At 43.5% G+C, this 17,114-nt stretch overlaps 2 protein-coding genes across 12 annotated transcripts in view; one reads left to right on the forward strand and one right to left on the reverse strand.

The window, feature by feature from the left end:
- On the forward strand, positions 1 to 10,624 carry LOC116273009 (cation-dependent mannose-6-phosphate receptor). Of its 6 annotated transcripts, XM_031661946.1 has the most exons (8): positions 1 to 589; positions 3,249 to 3,357; positions 3,674 to 3,853; positions 4,477 to 4,643; positions 6,705 to 6,814; positions 7,080 to 7,210; positions 8,053 to 8,179; positions 9,692 to 10,624. In XM_031661946.1, the coding sequence occupies exons 3-8, from the start codon at positions 3,675 to 3,677 to the stop codon at positions 9,917 to 9,919; spliced, it is 942 nt and encodes a 313-aa protein (XP_031517806.1). In that variant the 5' UTR covers positions 1 to 589; positions 3,249 to 3,357; position 3,674; the 3' UTR covers positions 9,920 to 10,624. The 6 variants fall into 6 exon arrangements, with proteins under 6 accessions (XP_031517806.1, XP_031517804.1, XP_031517808.1 ...); XM_031661944.1 differs by lacking the exon at positions 3,249 to 3,357; XM_031661948.1 differs by lacking the exons at positions 3,249 to 3,357; positions 9,692 to 10,624 and adding an exon at positions 8,652 to 9,182.
- Positions 10,298 to 17,114, reverse strand: part of LOC116268489 (polyhomeotic-like protein 1) — a 25,662-nt gene continuing 18,845 nt past the window's right edge. For all 6 annotated transcript variants that reach the window (XM_009180152.3, XM_031661941.1, XM_031661940.1 and 3 more), the window contains 7 exons: positions 16,518 to 16,665; positions 16,049 to 16,260; positions 15,291 to 15,405; positions 13,556 to 13,664; positions 13,194 to 13,344; positions 12,513 to 12,744; positions 10,298 to 11,282 (listed from right to left, as the gene is read on the reverse strand). In XM_009180152.3, the coding sequence (XP_009178416.1) occupies positions 11,128 to 11,282; positions 12,513 to 12,744; positions 13,194 to 13,344; positions 13,556 to 13,664; positions 15,291 to 15,405; positions 16,049 to 16,260; positions 16,518 to 16,665 (1,122 nt within the window). In that variant the 3' untranslated portion in view covers positions 10,298 to 11,127. The remainder of the gene's footprint in view (positions 11,283 to 12,512; positions 12,745 to 13,193; positions 13,345 to 13,555; positions 13,665 to 15,290; positions 15,406 to 16,048; positions 16,261 to 16,517; positions 16,666 to 17,114) is intronic.

The raw sequence follows: 17,114 nt of genomic DNA on the forward strand, positions 1-17,114 counted from the left end.
CAGCGTCCCTCTCAGGCGGCGAACGGTCTAGGAAACGCTCGGAGGAGACCTAGCGTGAAAACTACAACTCCCGCCGAGCCCGAGGGCGAGCTGCCAGCGTAACTTCCGCTTCCGCCACCTGCCCCTCGCACTCTCTTCACTCGGACCCTACCCGGGAGCGGTCCGGCGCGTGACGCCGCGTGACCGGGGCGCGCAAGCCGAGAGGCCCTGGAAGCGGGACTTTGGGACCCCATTGGAAGAAAGGCAACCAGAAAAGGCGAAACTAGACAACCTCGATAGTGATTGGAGCTGATGGAACGAGGGCGGAGCTAAAATCCCAGGGAGACCGGGAAGGGGAAAGGGGCGAAATTGTTCTTTGGTCACATGCTGCGGGGTCTGGTGGGAGGAGCGGTTGCCCAGCGGCCTCTTGGCGCTTCCTGTTTCCGGTTCCCGGAGTGGGGCACATCCAGGCGCTAGGGGGAACGCTGGCCTCTGAAACTAGCTCTGGGACCGGGGTCTGCGGCCGGCCCCTAGCTGGCCCCGTCTCCCATCCCCAGACGGGTATTCACGGGGGATTCTGAGCTTTGGCTGCTCCAGTTCCCCGCGACACGTGAGTGTGAGGGGCGTGGAGGAGGAGGCGGGCTGGGGTGCGCTCACACTTAAACGTCTATGACAGGAGCCGGGATCGCAATGGCTCCCTTGACCATGGTTCTAGCCAAAGATCTGGCTGAGGAGCCCTAAGAGTAGAATAGAGGCGGAGGCGTGGGGGCGGAGAGTCACGGAGTTCCGAAAGGTGTGAGGGAGAAAGGACTTCCAAAACCAGAGAGGGGATTTACGATACTTGGAAAGCAGGGAAAGGAAGATAACCCCAAGTATGGAGTCCGTTGGAGGTGTTCGTGGATTTATTTGTAGGAGAAATTTTGGCCTGCATCACGGTGGGAGGTCAAGTGGCATCATTTGGAGAAGGTATGGCTCCAAGCACTTGGAAAGTCGGGACACTGGACAGAGCGAGAATTTCTAGCACCCTGGGAGAGGTTTGAGGGGGATGCGACTGTGATATGGATAAGAATGGCTGATGGACGGATTATCATGTGTTCCTCGTGGGGAGCTTCCGCTCTTGGGACGAAGCCGCTACTTCTCTGAGGCTCCTTCTCTCTTGAGTTCTTTAAGCATTTAAGCATTGGGCCTTTTAGCCAATTGGGGCTGCTTTTCTAAAAATGTAGGCTGCTGGAGAAAAAGGGATAAGGACTGCTACATCAGAAAGGAGCCAGCGGGAAGACAGTAGAAATTCCACTGGAAAAATGGCCATGGCTGTCTTACCAGATGGGGAAGTGAGTGCTACAGAGGCCCAGTGGTGTAAGCTGCTTCCCAATTGCTGACTTAGTCATTGGCCACCCTAATAAAGGATAATTTTTAGCATTGCCAAATGGAATAGATGTGTCGTTAGAGAATAAGAAAATTGAAAGAGATTTTTCAAGATCATAAAATCCTGCTCCTTATTTCCAAAGTATATAGACAAACTCTTGTACCTTGAGAATCTAATTGTAGCATATTAAAAGGGGACTACCCAACCCTTCTATTTCGTTCTCTGCCTGATTGTTGCACCCCTATGTTTGTAAGTTTTCCAGCAGTCATCTTTATGCCACGAATCGTCTAAATTGCCCCATACACATAAAATACCTGTGTAATGTACAGCAAGTAATTTAACTAATTCTGTAAAGCGTCAGTTTTCTCGTTTTAAAGTATGAAAAATGACACCTATTTTTCTGGGTTGTGAAGATTAATGAACATAATCTAGGTAAAACATTTAGCGCATTATGCCACTGAATCAAAGAGAAGCAGCTTAAATTTAAAGCCAAGCCTTAAGCAGGAAAGAAGAATACAGTATCAATTTATTACCCTTTTTTAATAATAAGCAAATAAAAGATAGTTCAACTCAGCTAATGGCTGAGGTGTTTAACTTTTCATTCCTTCCTAATTTTGTGAGATTCCTTGTTCTAGTTTAGGAAAAGAAATCATCAACTGTCAGTTTTTAATTAGGTCCTGAGAGACTGACTGTAAAGGAAAATGGCAGGCTAAGTTAGTCTAGAAAAAGGAGCCTCCAATTTCTTTTTAGTGAGTCAGCTGGTCAAGTTGTGTGTTGAGCAGTGGGTTAACTTAGGGAAGGTGGTGGGAGTTGGAGGTCTAAGTTCTTTATTTCACCACCTATTCAGTCAACTGTGAGGAATCACTTCCCCTTCACTTCTTAGGAGGAAAAAAAAAAAAACCCACAGTTTTGGTTGCCTGCTCTCATCTCCAAAAAATTATTATGTACATAGTGGAAATATACATGTAATGACAGACCATGAACTCTGGAGCCAGACTCTCTGGCTAATTCCACTAGCTGTGTCTCGGTTTTCTTATTGGTAAAATAGCAACAATAATTGTATTTACTCATAAGGTTGTGAGGATTAATTAGTTATTTAATATATGTTAAGTGCTTTGAACAGCACCTGGCCCAAGGCAGTAGTCTATTGTTTCCTGCTGTTGTGTGGTTTCAGTGCATTAAATGTGTTATGAGGGCCTTGGACCTCTTGGCTAGCTATGATTATTCTATGGCAACTACCATAATATTACAGTAGTGAATTGATGTTTGGGGTACAGGAAGTCAGGCAGACAATTTCCCGGAATTTGTTGCTTTAGTGGGGTGTGGGAAATAGAAGGTCAGATGTTACTTTGTTTAGGGAAATGGGGAAAGTGCATTCAGGGTCAAGGTTGGAGCTTCCATTTTCCCATCTTCACACTCATTAGTACCCATGAAAATTCTGCTTGTTTCAAGTTTTATACTTCAAAAATGCGGTGGAGTAAGTGGACCAGCATGAAAAAGAACTAGAGAACTTTAAAGAATATTCATACCAAAGCCCAGATTTGCAGCGTTTTATTGTAAGTGAGAAAAGTTTAGAAGAGTTAAATCAGGAAACTGCCCGTGATACTGTTGGAATAAACAAGTAGCGATGGCCTGAGGGATCATTAACAGATATCAGAGTGAAGTGTTTTGCAAGGGTAAATCAGTCTGTCCTGGATATGAGGATGGATTAGAGAAAACAAAATGTTAGGTTTTGGTGGGGGTTTTTTTGCCAAAACCACAGTCACCTTTGCACCAACCTAGTAAGTTTGGGAAAGAGAGCTGTGTGTTTTCATTCCTAGAGCAGTACAAGCAGCAGGTGAATTGAATTTACTCTATTGTAAAATGGCTTGGTGATTCCCAATTTGTTGTCATTGATTTGTAGCATAAAAGACAACTGTACTTACTGGAAGTCTAGAAACCCTTGAGACTTGTGACCTGTAGAGGCCGAAGAGGTTTCAAAAGACTTCATCAAGCCATCAAACAGTAAAGAGGCAAGGAGGCAAGGATGGCTCCGCCCAAGCTATCATCATTCTCTTTTAAGTTTTCTTCATTTCCCCCTTCTCAACCTTGTAGTTTGTTCTGAAAGACTCACCTATACATTAGACTAAAAGTTAAATATAAATGAGTTTTCTGCTGCAGGTGCTCTTGTTAGAGATATTAAAATGTACTATGTGTTGCATATGCCAGAGAATCGTGTACTTTCTGGATAGTCAAAATACCATCCATTTATTACACATTCATACGCTTTGTTTCTTTCCCCCTCTCCTGATCCTACCTGCCCTCCCCAACACACACTCTCTCCCAAAGGATGTTCCCTTTCTACAACTGCTGGAGGACTGGACTGCTACTGCTGTTACTTCTGGCTGTGGCAGTGAGAGAATCCTGGCAGGCAGAAGAAAAAACTTGCGACTTGGTAGGAGAAAAGGGTAAAGAGTCAGAGAAAGAATTGGCTCTAGTGAAGAGGCTGAAACCACTGTTTAATAAAAGGTAAATGAGAAGAACCTTAAAGAGCTTGAGAAAATATTTATGTTAAGGTCTTTTCTTACTGATTTTATTTGATAACGTGCTCTCTTTTATGATATAGAGCAAATTCTCAGCCCAGCTTTTAGTTGCCGTGTGCAGTTTTCTCATCTTTCACAGAAGAGTAGCTACTTCCAAGACTGGATCCAAGAGACTAGCTTGTAGAAATTTAAGCATTATTTGATACCTACATATAATAGGACTTTAGAAATATCGGATAAACATATTTAGGCTGACACGTCATTGTAAGTGTCAGGGATCTTCAGTTATATAAATCTGAAGTTGGTCCCTAAGAAATGAGACTATCCCATGAACATGGGCCCTTATTCATTGGAACATGGTTACTAACAGGCATTCTAAAAATAACTAGAATACTGAGCTATCTTGGGTGGTGTATTTTAATAATTCATCATCAGCAATAAGGATGGTCTGTCAAGGTTATGAATATCTTAAACAAATATTCACTCAGCCATGACCTCAAGTAAATCGAGCATGTTGTTTGTTTTGTTTTAATTAAAGGAAAAGGATGCTCTTATTCCTGAGGCTGATAGCTGGTAACTCCTCTTCTTTCTTCCCACTTCTCTTGACAGCTTTGAGAGCACTGTGGGCCAGGGTTCAGACACATACATCTACATCTTCAGGGTGTGCCGGGAAGCTGGCAACCACACTTCTGGGGCAGGCCTGGTGCAAATCAACAAAAGTAATGGGAAGGAGACAGTGGTAGGGAGACTCAACGAGACTCACATCTTCAACGGAAGTAAGAAAACTCCCCTTCCTACTCTTGATTAACTAATTGATCCCAACCAATCCCTCTGACAATCCTGTATGTCGTGGCCCTTTCCAGTCTCTTCGGTATATCATATGTGTGGTTCGGCACACCTGAGACTATAATATACCACAGGATGCCTAATTCCACAGCTCCTCTGTAAGTCACAGCTCAGGACAATTGTGCATTACAATTAGTGAAAAACTTATGCAAAATGAAGACTCTAGCCAGAATTTTTTGTTGTTGTTGTTTTGAGACGGAGTCTCTGTCACCCAGCCTGGAGTGCAGTGGCACAATCTGCAACCTCAGCCTCTTGGGTTCAAGCAATTCTCCAGCCTCAGCCTCCCGAGTAGCTGGGACTACAGGTGTGTGCCATCACGCCCAGCTAATTTTTGTATATTTAGCAGAGACGGGGTTTCACAATGTTGGCCACGATGGTCTTGATCTCTTGACCTCCTGATCTGCCCACCTCGGCCTCCCAAGGTGCTGGGATTACAGGCATGAACCACCGCTCCCAGCCAACTCTAGCCAGAATTCTATAGCCTAGAGTTCTTTTATTCACCCAAATACTTTTAATGAGCTTCACACTAGACTTAAAAATGCCAACCACCACCACTTTTCATCAAATTAATCAAAAGTTGACCAGTTAAATTTTAAGAGCTCAAACTTTTTTTGCAAACTACTCAGTCTGCAAAACTTTACCCACTGACTTTTGTGCTATGGTGGTGGTATTTCTTAAAAGTCGCATTGCTGGAGAGGACCATGTAAGCACCTATATGGTCCAATTCCCTCCCATACAGATAAATAACTAAGTTATACAGGGTAGCTATTTACTCCTGGTAAATAATACAATACAAAAATAACAAAAGGATTTGGGGCTAGGGGTTATGTGACTAGGTTCTCCTCCTATTTCCTAATCCTGTGACTGGAAAGTCATATCACCTTTTGACTTTATTTTCTCATATGCAAAACGAGGAGCATTCACCTCACAATTATTGAATCAAATGATATTTTGCAAAATAACTGAACACAGTAAATACTAAAGAGGAGATATACATTCCAATATTAAATATCTGCTTTGAATTTATCTGGGGCTAAGTTGAAATCTTAGATGGGCTTACCCCTGCTGCTCAGCCATTGTATGGAACCTCTTTTTTTGCTTTTAGAAGATATTCAGAAAATGAATCAGTGTTAAGGTATGGATCATAATTGCTTTTGCATTGTCAGCTGCCTACCTTTAATGTTAAAAATTAAGATTTTTTTTTTTTTTTTTTTTTTGAGATGGAGTCTTGCTCTGCCACCCAGGCTGGAGTGCAGTGGCCGGATCTCAGCTACTGCAAGCTCCGCCTCCCGGGTTCCCGCCATTCTCCTGCCTCAGCCTCCCGAGTAGCTGGGACTACAGTTGCCCGCCACCTCGCCCGGCTAGTTTTTTGTATTTTTTAGTAGAGACGGGGTTTCACCGTGTTAGCCAAGATGGTCTCGATCTCCTGACCTCGTGATCCGCCCGTCTCGGCCTAAGATTATTCTTTTTTTTTTTTTTTTTTTTTGAGACGGAGTCTCGCGCTGTGTCACCCAGGCTGGAGTGTAGTGGCGTGATCTCGGCTCACTGCAAGCTCCGCCTCCCAGGTTCACGCCATTCTCCTGCCTCAGCCTCCGAGTAGCTGGGACTACAGGCGCCCGCCACCACGCCCGGCTAGTTTTTTGTATTTTTAGTAGAGACGGGGTTTCACCATGTTAGCCAGGATAGTCTCGATCTCCTGACCTCGTGATCCACCCGCCTCGGCCTCCCAAAGTGCTGGGATTACAGGCTTGAGCCACCGCGCCCGGCAGATTATTCTTAAATGAATATCTGATTCTTGTCTTAAGGGAACACAAGTCTTTGTAAGCAAACAAGTTTAGCTTGGCATTTCTGGTGTACCAAGTTCATACTGATGAGGCTTGTTTACTTATAACCAATTGCAATGAATTACTCAATTCCACTCTGCCATACCACCCAGATCTGCCTCTGCTTTTCCCCCACGCCATAGCTCCATTTTCCTTGTCCCTCCTCAGGTAATTGGATCATGCTGATCTATAAAGGGGGTGATGAATATGACAACCACTGTGGCAAGGAGCAGCGTCGTGCAGTGGTGATGATCTCCTGCAATCGACACACCCTAGCGGTGAGGCACCCTGGGTTGTATAAGGCGAGGGAGGAGATTGAAAGGACTGACGTGAGGTGGGGGAGAATATCCAGAGGGGACACAATACATTGCAATGGACATTAGAATACTAGCAGCTCAGTTTCTCTCTGTGTCAGACACGCATCTTCCATGGAAAATAGGCTGCTGAACTAGGAAGGAGCAGGTATTTTGGGGGTTTTTTATTTTGTTGCATAGGAGTCAAAACACTTTACCACCTAAATGTGTTATGCCATCTCATCATCAGGACAATTTTAACCCTGTGTCTGAGGAGCGGGGCAAAGTCCAAGATTGTTTCTACCTCTTTGAGATGGATAGCAGCCTGGCCTGTTCCCCAGAGATCTCCCACCTCAGTGTGGGTTCTATCTTACTTGTCACGTGAGTATGCCTTATCAGAACAGACCTTCTTTCCTTTTGTTTTTAAGATCAGTAACTATATGGTGGTACATAAGCACAAACTGTACATGTGTATATTATACTGTAATTGATGGGGATGACTTTTTAAATCCTCTAGCTATAAAATAATTCTGCCAGGTCACAGTGGCTCACACCTGTAATCCCAGCACTTTGGGAAGCCAAGGCAGGCGGATCACCTAAGGTCAGGAGTTTGAGACCAGCCTGACCTACATGGTGAACCCTGTCTCTACTAAAAATACAAAATTAGCCAGCACAGTGGCACACGCCTATAATCCCAGCTACTTGGGAGGCTGAGGCAGTAGAATCACTTGAACCTGCGAGGTGGAGGTTGCCGTGAGCTGAGGTCGCACCGTTGTACTCCAGCCTGGGCAACAAGGGCAAAACTGCATCTCAAAAAAAAAAAAAAAACTGACTCTGCAAGTTTTTTTTAAATGAGATTTAATGTTTAGTTGCCGGTATAGATTTGCATTTGGAGGTGCTTTTTTCCCCTGCTGGAGGACTAGGCAATTTTTATATTATTTCATTCGGTTATCAGAACTTTTAGAGAAATGGAATCATATACTTAACGGTGATTATTCTTGGCCATAGAATCACACCCTGTCACACTTTGGGCCTTTTTTCTCTTGGACTGACAGCACTCTAATTGGTTTTCTAAGAGCTACCAGCCCCCTTTTTCATTTAGTGTCACTACTCATTTTTCCTTTTCAGGGAATGTATCTTAGGAAACAGCTAACAGTAAATATAGAGGTTATCCTGAGTTTTACTAGTTCTCAGTTCTTAAGTATAGACTTCTTTCTCTACAGGTTTGCGTCACTGGTTGCTGTTTATGTTGTTGGGGGGTTCCTATACCAGCGACTGGTGGTGGGAGCCAAAGGAATGGAGCAGTTTCCTCACTTAGCCTTCTGGCAGGATCTTGGAAATCTGGTAGCAGTAAGTAACAGGGCAGCTGGTTGAATTTGTAGCCTGCAAACAAGGCTGGGTGACCAACCATCCTGGTCTGCTCACACTGAGGGGGTTCCTGGGACACAGGACATGGAGTGCTAAAACCACAAAAGTCCCAGTAAACAAGACGGTTGCCCTAGTACAAAGTAGTAAGTGGCACAGCATCCGTTTCTGGCCTTGGTAAGAAATTGCTGAAAGAGCAACACTGTTGATGACCAGGTGGGCTCTTCTAAATCTGATTTAGCTTTTAAGTGGGCCTGGGTGGGAAGAAGGGGAGGCCTAAGAAGAAACTTTTTCTCCTGTTGTCCCAAATTGAATTTAGGCTGATTGTCACATCTTTTAGGTTTTCTCATTATCCCTGTAGAAAACCAATTCTTGCCACATTCCTAGACCGTAAGTACATTTTTCTCATAACCTAAAGTTGGATGCTCCAAATTATTATTATTTTTCTCCCCTACAGGATGGCTGTGACTTTGTCTGCCGTTCTAAACCTCGAAATGTGCCTGCAGCATATCGTGGTGTGGGGGATGACCAGCTGGGGGAGGAGTCAGAAGAAAGGGATGACCATTTATTACCAATGTAGATTGCACTTTATATGTCCAGCCTCTTCCTCAGTCCCCCAAACCAAAGCTACACAGCCAGATTTCTCAAGCAGTCTCAACTCCAGTCTCTCATCTCACCCTTACTATTGCTCTTGCTTTCCAGTTTGCTTTTGATTTGCATCTTCTCACTAGTAAAACTGCCTTCCCTTTGTTCCTTATTTTCTGTTTTTTCTCTAGAGAGGTACAGTTGTAAGTCAGACTTAATATTAATAGGGCCTGTGAAAACAGGCTTTTGCATTGTCTCTTGACATCACAAGGTACAACAGGCATATGGGCAAAATGGTGTGGCAGGCTCACTGGCCCTTTGTTTTTTAAACACATTTTCACAAGTTTTTGAGACACTGGATTTCTTTAATTAAAAAAAAAAAAATGCCAAGAAACATTATTTATACAGGTTTGATTGCTTTCATGTTGTTATTCTGTACCCTATAGTAGTCTCCATGAGAATCTGGTATTTCTTGCTGCTTGGAACTACTTTGCAGTGATTACTTGGTTGCAGTCCAAGTACTCTCGTTTAGTCTGAGCCTGGAGATGTTCTAGACTTGCTTCTCCCACCTCTGGGATTAGGACAGGAAAAATGTGAAATTTCCCTTTACAGGATTATACGGTACCATCACATCATTTGTGGAAATTGGGGTGACTGTATAGCTGGGATTGGGCCATGGATTGTGGTCTTATCTGTCCACATACAGCCAAAATGCCTATCCAGAAATCCAGTCCACTGGAAAGGAAAATTGGAACTCCTGTGCCACAGGGGTTCCAGAAAAGGGAAGTCACTTTACCTTGCGGTGGTGGGATCCTGATGTCTTTCTTCCATTTGTAGTAAAAGCTGGTAAAGCTTTTCTTACTCCTGGTTCCCTATACCAGTATTTCTAAACGTGTCGCACTTTCTCCACAGGCATGTGGTTTTGACCTTTTTTTCAATCTTCTGGAAAGGGAATGGAAGCAGAAGTGGGACATCGAGGGCTCTGCTGTCCTCTGCGCTGGGTGTGGAATGCTGCTGCACCTGTCCCTTCTGCTGGCTCAGGGAAGTGTCTTCTTGCCCACATTTCTGTGGGGAAAGGTTTTTAATCCTCTGATGCTTCCATCTTCCTGTTTAGGCCATGTGCCCAGAAACCTGGACTGATCTTTCTGTAATAGTGAACCCCTGGGCCACTGAAGAGTAACATGGCTCCACTGGACACAAAAGAGGAATGGAATCAATAGGCAGGGGGCCTTTTCTAAGCCTTAGGAAAAGAAAATGAAACTATTTCATCTTTGGACTTTTCAATACTATTGGAGTGATTTTTTCTTTCTAAACAGGGAAAATAATGTTACAAAAGCATCTTTTTTGTTATTTGTTTGCATCCCTCCCCCCACACCCTGGTGTTTTAAAATGAAGAAAAAAAAAATCACTTTTTGTACAAAAACTCGTAATGATTAAAAAAACAAACAAAACATATTGGCCTAGTCATTTGTGTGAACGTGGGCAAAGACTGGAATAGAGTAAGACAACTGAAACCGATTTTCATCCTTTTACTGAGGAAAAAAATATTTAATATTTTTGTTGTATAAGGAATAGTGCCTAAGGCAGGTACTTATACTCCTGACCTTAGCCCCACGCACTCTGGTTTTATACAGCTATAGGACAGAGCAGAGTTGGAACTGAAAAATAGGGTACAAAGTAACAAATTGGAGGGGAACAGTGGGATGCAGAAAGAATGAGCAGCCACATATGCCCCAGTCAAATACTTTTAGTCCCTGCAGCATAAGAAAGATGTCAATCAAGTCTCTACACTGGCTGGGGATCCTGCCGGGAGAAAAGATTCAATCACAAGGGAGTAAGTGACAACAAAGAGAAAACTCTGAGCCACAGCTACACTGGCAGGGGGTGTACCAGATTTTGCTACTTGTGTCACACAAGCTAGAAAAACCCTACCTCTCCCATTGGGCAGGCAACCTAACATTCCACCCAGTTCCTTGCCTTACCATACTATGTATTCCTCCTCTTGGAGAATTAAGACCTGGGCTAAATGCTCCATTCCAGGATAAGGCTGAGCAGTCCTAGTTCTCTAGACTGCCTCTTCTATAAAGATTGGATTAAGGTAGGTGGAAATGGTGAGAATTGTAAAGATTTTACAAAATAAAGTAGAACCCAGAGAAAATGTCAAAGCTGCCGCCATGTAGCACCAGCAACCAATTCTTGCACTTCTCTTCCCTGTCTCAGTAATCCCCTACAGAAGGTTACATGATTGGAACAGCTCTTTCTTCCCTGCAAAGTCTCTGCTGGTACCAGGTTATAACCTGGACAGTGGGGAGTGTCTGCCTTAGGCTGGTTTGTGCAACAGGGCCACCTTAGGTCTCCTTGAGGACATTTATCTTGGCGCAGATCTTGAGGGCAGGGCCCAGCTTGATGTTCATGGCACTCATAAGATGTTCTTCTTTAAGTAATAAAAGGGCCTGTCCATCAATCTCCTGTGAGCGAAATTCCTCCGCAATCTCTTGGCAGCCTAGAAGAAATGGTGAGAACACGTAGGTAGTGCCGGATGATAGGAGGAGGGAAACTAAATGAAACTGAGGTCTAGCAATGATTAATTCCAAAGTACTTGTCCTAAATTCAGTAATACGAAGTCAGATGGCAAGCTTTAAAAGGAAAATGAAATTAGAAAGAATTGGCTATTTAAAAAATGGCAGAGGCTCACACCTGTAATCCCAGCATTTTGGGAGACCAGGGTAGGCAGATCCCTTGAGCCCAGGAGTTGACCATCCTGGGCAACATGGCAAAACCTTGACTCTATAAACACAAAAATTAGCTGGGCATGGTGGTGCATGCCTATAGTCCCAGCTACTTGGGAAACTGAAGCAGGAGGATCATTTGAGCCCAGGATGCAGAGGTTGCAGCGTGCCAAAATTCATGCCACAGCACTCCAGCCTGGGCAGCAGAGTAAGACTGTCTCAAAACAACAACAACAACAAAGCCAAGGTCCAAGACCAAGAAAGGAAAAGCAACTAAATTGTTCAACCACAGAAATAACTTCATTCAAATAGCGTGGAGATGGGAGAAAGCGAGAGAACAAAAAAGCATGTTTTCTTTTATACTGGCAAAAAGATTCTTTGTGATCTTTTTGTTTAAGGGCCCAGAATTGAGACAAATAGCAAGAAGGGTAGGGTAATTTTCATTTCTGGAGAAAACTCTTTGTCAAGAATAGCATATAGGCTGAGTGCGGTGGCTCACACCTATAATCCCAGCACTTTGGGAGGCCAAGGCAGAAGGATCTCTTGAGCCCAGGACTCCAAGACCAGCCTGGACAACATAGGGAAACCCTGCCTCTGTTTAAAAAACAAACAAACAAAAAAGACTAGCAAACAAGCCCTCTTTGAAGAGTGGGGCAACAATAGCCACTTAGTTTCTAATACCCTGCTCCACTGAAAAAAAAATTTTCTCCCTGGTAGGTATCATAATTACACATAAAAAATATTTTATCCAAAAATTTAGTGAGAAATGCAGCTACATCATGAAATATGATAATCAAACACTGTAAAATTACTGACGCTATAGAAGATAATGTCAACCCAGAAAAAAATCAGGAAGTCAACTTGAATAAATATTAGGAGTAGAGCCGCTATATTAGCATTCAAGCTCCCACTGCTTTAAAGTCAATTACTTTCCCTCTTATCAAGGCCCCTGCGGGATGATGTAAGGAAAACAACCTGGGTTCTGTTGAAGAGAGGGTCAGTACCTTGGAGAGAAGCAATAAACTCGTACACCTCCTCTACACTCCAACGGCTGGGATTACTGGACAGGAACACAGGGTTGATGCCATGTAACTCCGGTGTAGGTGGAGCTGTATTGGGATTCCCCAGATCACGTTCTCCATGCGCAGCTCTTACTGATAAAGGCCCAGGAGATGTTGGAGAGAGTGCTTCATCATAACTGGAATTATCTGAACCTCGGCTAGAGTCTTCTTGACCCTATAGGGAAAATAGCAAACCAGTGAGGTCAGTGTCAAAGGTTTATTCTCCTCTCTCTCTTCCCAAACCACCCTGGATTGGGCGTAGAAGAAAAACTAATCTTACCACATATGAAATAAGCAGCACTTTATTTGCAAATGCCCAAAATCTACTCTCAAGTGTCTTTTAAATAGAAACTGTATCACCTCCTTGATTCTCCCCATGACCTAACAATTGATCTATTTTCTCTACTCAAGTACAGTGTAAGGATTACTGGATATATGAACCAGTAGTTAGGTAAGAGGTCCAGACACAAAGGGGGTCAGGGTCTCTTGGAATTTGGAGTAATGCAATCAATGTGAAACCAGAGTTCTCACCTCACGCCCTCTTACCTGGGCAAATGAATTGCCCTGTAGGGAAAGAAAAAAGACCCACTTTAAAGGCATCTGGCTCTGCAACAAGCAGCTCACCCGGTGGCACTTGCCCTGAATCTTGGCACGGGCAATGTCAGAGGAGCTGCGGCGGGGTCCACGCCTGCGAACGCGAGCGTAGTTGGCTTCTTGAAACTCTTTCATTTTTTTCCTCTTCAGCCGGAACTGATGGCTACAGCTCACATTGTACCTACAGGACAGGGCACATACAGGATGTCAATAGTGCCACAGAAGACTACCCTGCTCTAAATGTGAATTGCTGCTTATGAGCTGATTTGGGGAAGGGAATAAAAGCAAGGAGGCAGACATAAAATATCAGCTATGAGATGATCCTGGGGAAGGGGTGTAACATTAGATGGAGATATCAGTGCTGAGGGCAAGGAGGAGGGTGCCCAGAGTACCTCTTAGCGCAAGTCATGGAGCAGAACCTCTTAGAGCCACGAAACTGCTCTGCGGGGGCGTACTTCCCACAGTACTCGCACTTCAGGAGATTCGCCTTCTTATCTAACTCTAAAAAACAAGGCATTGCTGGACAGTCACCATGGGTTTCTGCTGCCCCTCAAGCAATCATTAGGCTCAGAGCTGGATTCTAAAATTATTCTCAGGGTTTACCCCCAAAAACCTACACAACCTAGTTGAGAATCCCTAAAACACAAAGTTCAAAATCTAAAACCATGAAGACGTGTCCCTTGAGAACTTTATGACATCTTCCTAATCTTAAGCCAAACTCTTTCCATTTTAGATGTCTTGCTAATTTTATCCTAATTCACACTCTTAGATTTCAGATATGATTCAACTTCTGAGGAAAGAGGAACTAATTACTAATGCCTAGAAAGATATAAGATCCATCTACCACAAGGATTTCCAAAAGCAGGGGGAAAATGTAAATAAGAGTCCTTAAGACAGATTATAAAATCTAGAATAAGGAGAACTGGAAATTAAAGACATAAACGTCCTATTTTAGATCATCTTTTGAAAAAAAAAAATTTTTTTTGAGACCGGGTCTCACTTTGTCATCCGGGCTGGACTGCCGTGGCACTATCTTGGATCGCTGCAACCTCCACCTCCCGGGCTCAAGCGATCCTCCCACCTTGGCCTCCCAAGTAGCTGGGACTACAGGCACGTGCCACAATGCCCAGTTATTTTTATATTTTTTTGTAGAGAGAAGGTTTCACTATGTTGCTCAGGCTGGTCTCAAACTCCTGAGCTCAAGAAATCCACTGGTCTTGGCCTCCCAAAGTGCTGGAATTATAGGTGAGAGTCATCACACTCGGCCAAAAAATACATCTGTAGAGTAAAGAATAATTCAGGGGCTGGGCGCGGTGGCTCACGCCTGCAATCCCAGCACTTTGGGAGGCCGAGGCGGGCAGATCACCTGAGGTGGGGAGTTGGAAACTAGCCTGACCAACACGCAGAAACCCCGTCTCTACTAAAAACACAAAAATTAGTCGGGTGTGGTGGCGCATGCCTGTAATCCCAGTTACTTAGGAGGCTGAGGCAGGAGAATCGCTTGAACCCAGGAGGCGGTGGTTGCAGTGAGCCAAGATCACACCATTGCACTCCAGCCTGGGCAACAAGAGCAAAACTCCATCTCAAAAAAAATAATAACAATTCAAAAGGTTACTTTAGCTGGATAAATTCCCCTAACCTTATATAACTCCTTTTCTGTGATTCTACATACTCTGATATATAATATGGCTTCTATGTGTAGACGGACTTCATTTTATTCCTACTTTTTTTTTTTGAGACAGAGTCTCGCTCTGTCGCCCAGGCTGGAGTGCAGTGGCGCGATCTTGGCTCACTTCACTGCAACCTCCACCTCCCAGGTTCAAGTGATTCTCCTGCCTCAGCCTCCCGAGTAGCTGGGACTATAGGTGCATGCTGCCACACCAGGCTAATTTTTGTATTTGTAGTAGAGACAGGGTTTCACTAAGTTGGCCAGACTGGTCTCGAACTCCTAATCTCAGGTGATGTGCCTGCCTTGGTCTCCCAAAGTGTTGGGATTATAGGCATGAGCCACCATGCCAGGCCTTATTTCTACTTTAAATAAACAGGTAACTACTATTTTACACTGAATCCTCAAACACATCTCCACAAGCCTCCTTCCCCTAAATGGGTCTCTAAATAAATACTCACCGGCAGAGGGGCTGTCTACTCCCAAAGGGCCACCTGACTGATTCTCAGTCAGCCCTGTCGGAAGGCCAGTCTGTAGTGGCTTCTCAGACTCCTTCAGTAACTGAGAACAACCCACCTGTCCCAGAAAACATTTAGAATTAAGTTAGCCTGATCCCTTTCTGCTTCTCTATAGCTTTCCCCAACATTTCCCAATCAATATTATGTCTTTGCTTGGATCTCTGAGTTAAAGACCAAGTCTGGTTCAGAGAGAATCACTTTCAATATGTTAATCATTAAGAGTGGTAACTGGTCTCTATACAATGTTTGGAAATGAAAAAAAAAAGTAGTAACTGGCTTTTCTTTCCAGATAAGCCAATGGAGAACAGGTTCCTACACTGGCTCCCTATTTTGTCCTCTTCCTTCCTATGGTGCTGAAAATGCACTAGGAGTCAAGACACCTCAGTTCTAGTCCTGGTTCTACAAACCCTAGGAAAGCTCCTTAACTTCACTACTGTTCTATTCATTATAAAACAAACTAGTTAATCTAACTAAACATTACAGTTTTAAAGGTTACTTTCTTCCTTTTTTTCTCCTCTTCCTAACATTTTCATTTTATGCTTCACACACTCCTTTTCCTTTCCTTCTTTATAACTAAACAGCGTAACTGAACCATTCTTTAATTAAATAGTTCTGTGCCTTTTATTTTTACTGGAGTTTGAAAAGACAACAATCAAACCAAGTCCCCACTTCAAAGTCCCACCTTGTGGCCCTGCCCTCACCGGGAAAGGTTCTGCTCCTTCCTGGATAACAAAGCCTTCAATGATGTGGGTGAGAATCTGGGGCTTCACGATGGCCTGTGGGGGTTTTGAGTCACCCATCTGTCTAGACACCATGGCTAGTGTAGGAGGCGGTACTGATGGGGCAGGGGTCAAGGCTACTAGTTCACTGCCTGGGGTATTAGCATTCATATTAGCCACTGATTCAGCTTTTTCTGGAAAATAAACACAGATTAAGCAATAGACATGAGATGAAATACTGATCCATCTATTAGTTGAGCCGGCATGATCTTCCATAATAATCTATGTTTACCCTTGACAATTCACCCTGGATTCCCTGTTTTTGGACCTATTCATTTGTCCACCAACTTCTGGCCCATTTTCTACTCAATCAGATTTATCTTTTAGCTCACTCAGAACATTTCTCTACTCTGTGTGCACTACAACAGCATTTTAGAAGTCAGTTACTCACCTCCAAGACTGCTCTTCTCATCCATGACTTTTGGGCTCTCTGCTACTGGAGATGCCTTGGCAGGAAGCATTGAACCCAACGTGGAGACATCATCTCTCTCCTCCTCAGAGTCAGCCTTGCGTTTGACAGGCAATGTTTGGGGTTTACCCTATAAAGAAGAGGAAAGAAACAAAGATGTACAAATGAAGGATAACAAGGAACCACAATTATTACCATAAATAATCTCTTTCAAAGAAAATTTTCTTAGTTCCAGATTTACCAATTTATCTACTTCCCATGGTACACTAAAATTCCTGGTCATTCCTAATAACTTTACATCAGGACAAAAGAAAATGTAACATGATTTAGTCCTGACCTAGGTCTTGAGACCCTGTATTCATGCAGACCAACCAAGAACTGTTGTTTTTTCAAGGACTGATTTGGTTAAGGCTATCTTGATCTAACTTATTACATACCCAAAACCCAGAATAGTATCAGTAACAAATTTAGGAGTATAAAGTTCAGATATTATACACATTAATGTGTCACTCTCTTACAGAAAAAGCAGATAAATACCAGTATTAACCCTCTTAACTCTTTATTCCCCTATTAAATTAA

The sequence above is a fragment of the Papio anubis genome, unplaced genomic scaffold (assembly GCF_008728515.1).
Source record: "Papio anubis isolate 15944 unplaced genomic scaffold, Panubis1.0 scaffold304, whole genome shotgun sequence".
Taxonomy (NCBI): Eukaryota; Metazoa; Chordata; class Mammalia; order Primates; family Cercopithecidae; genus Papio; species Papio anubis.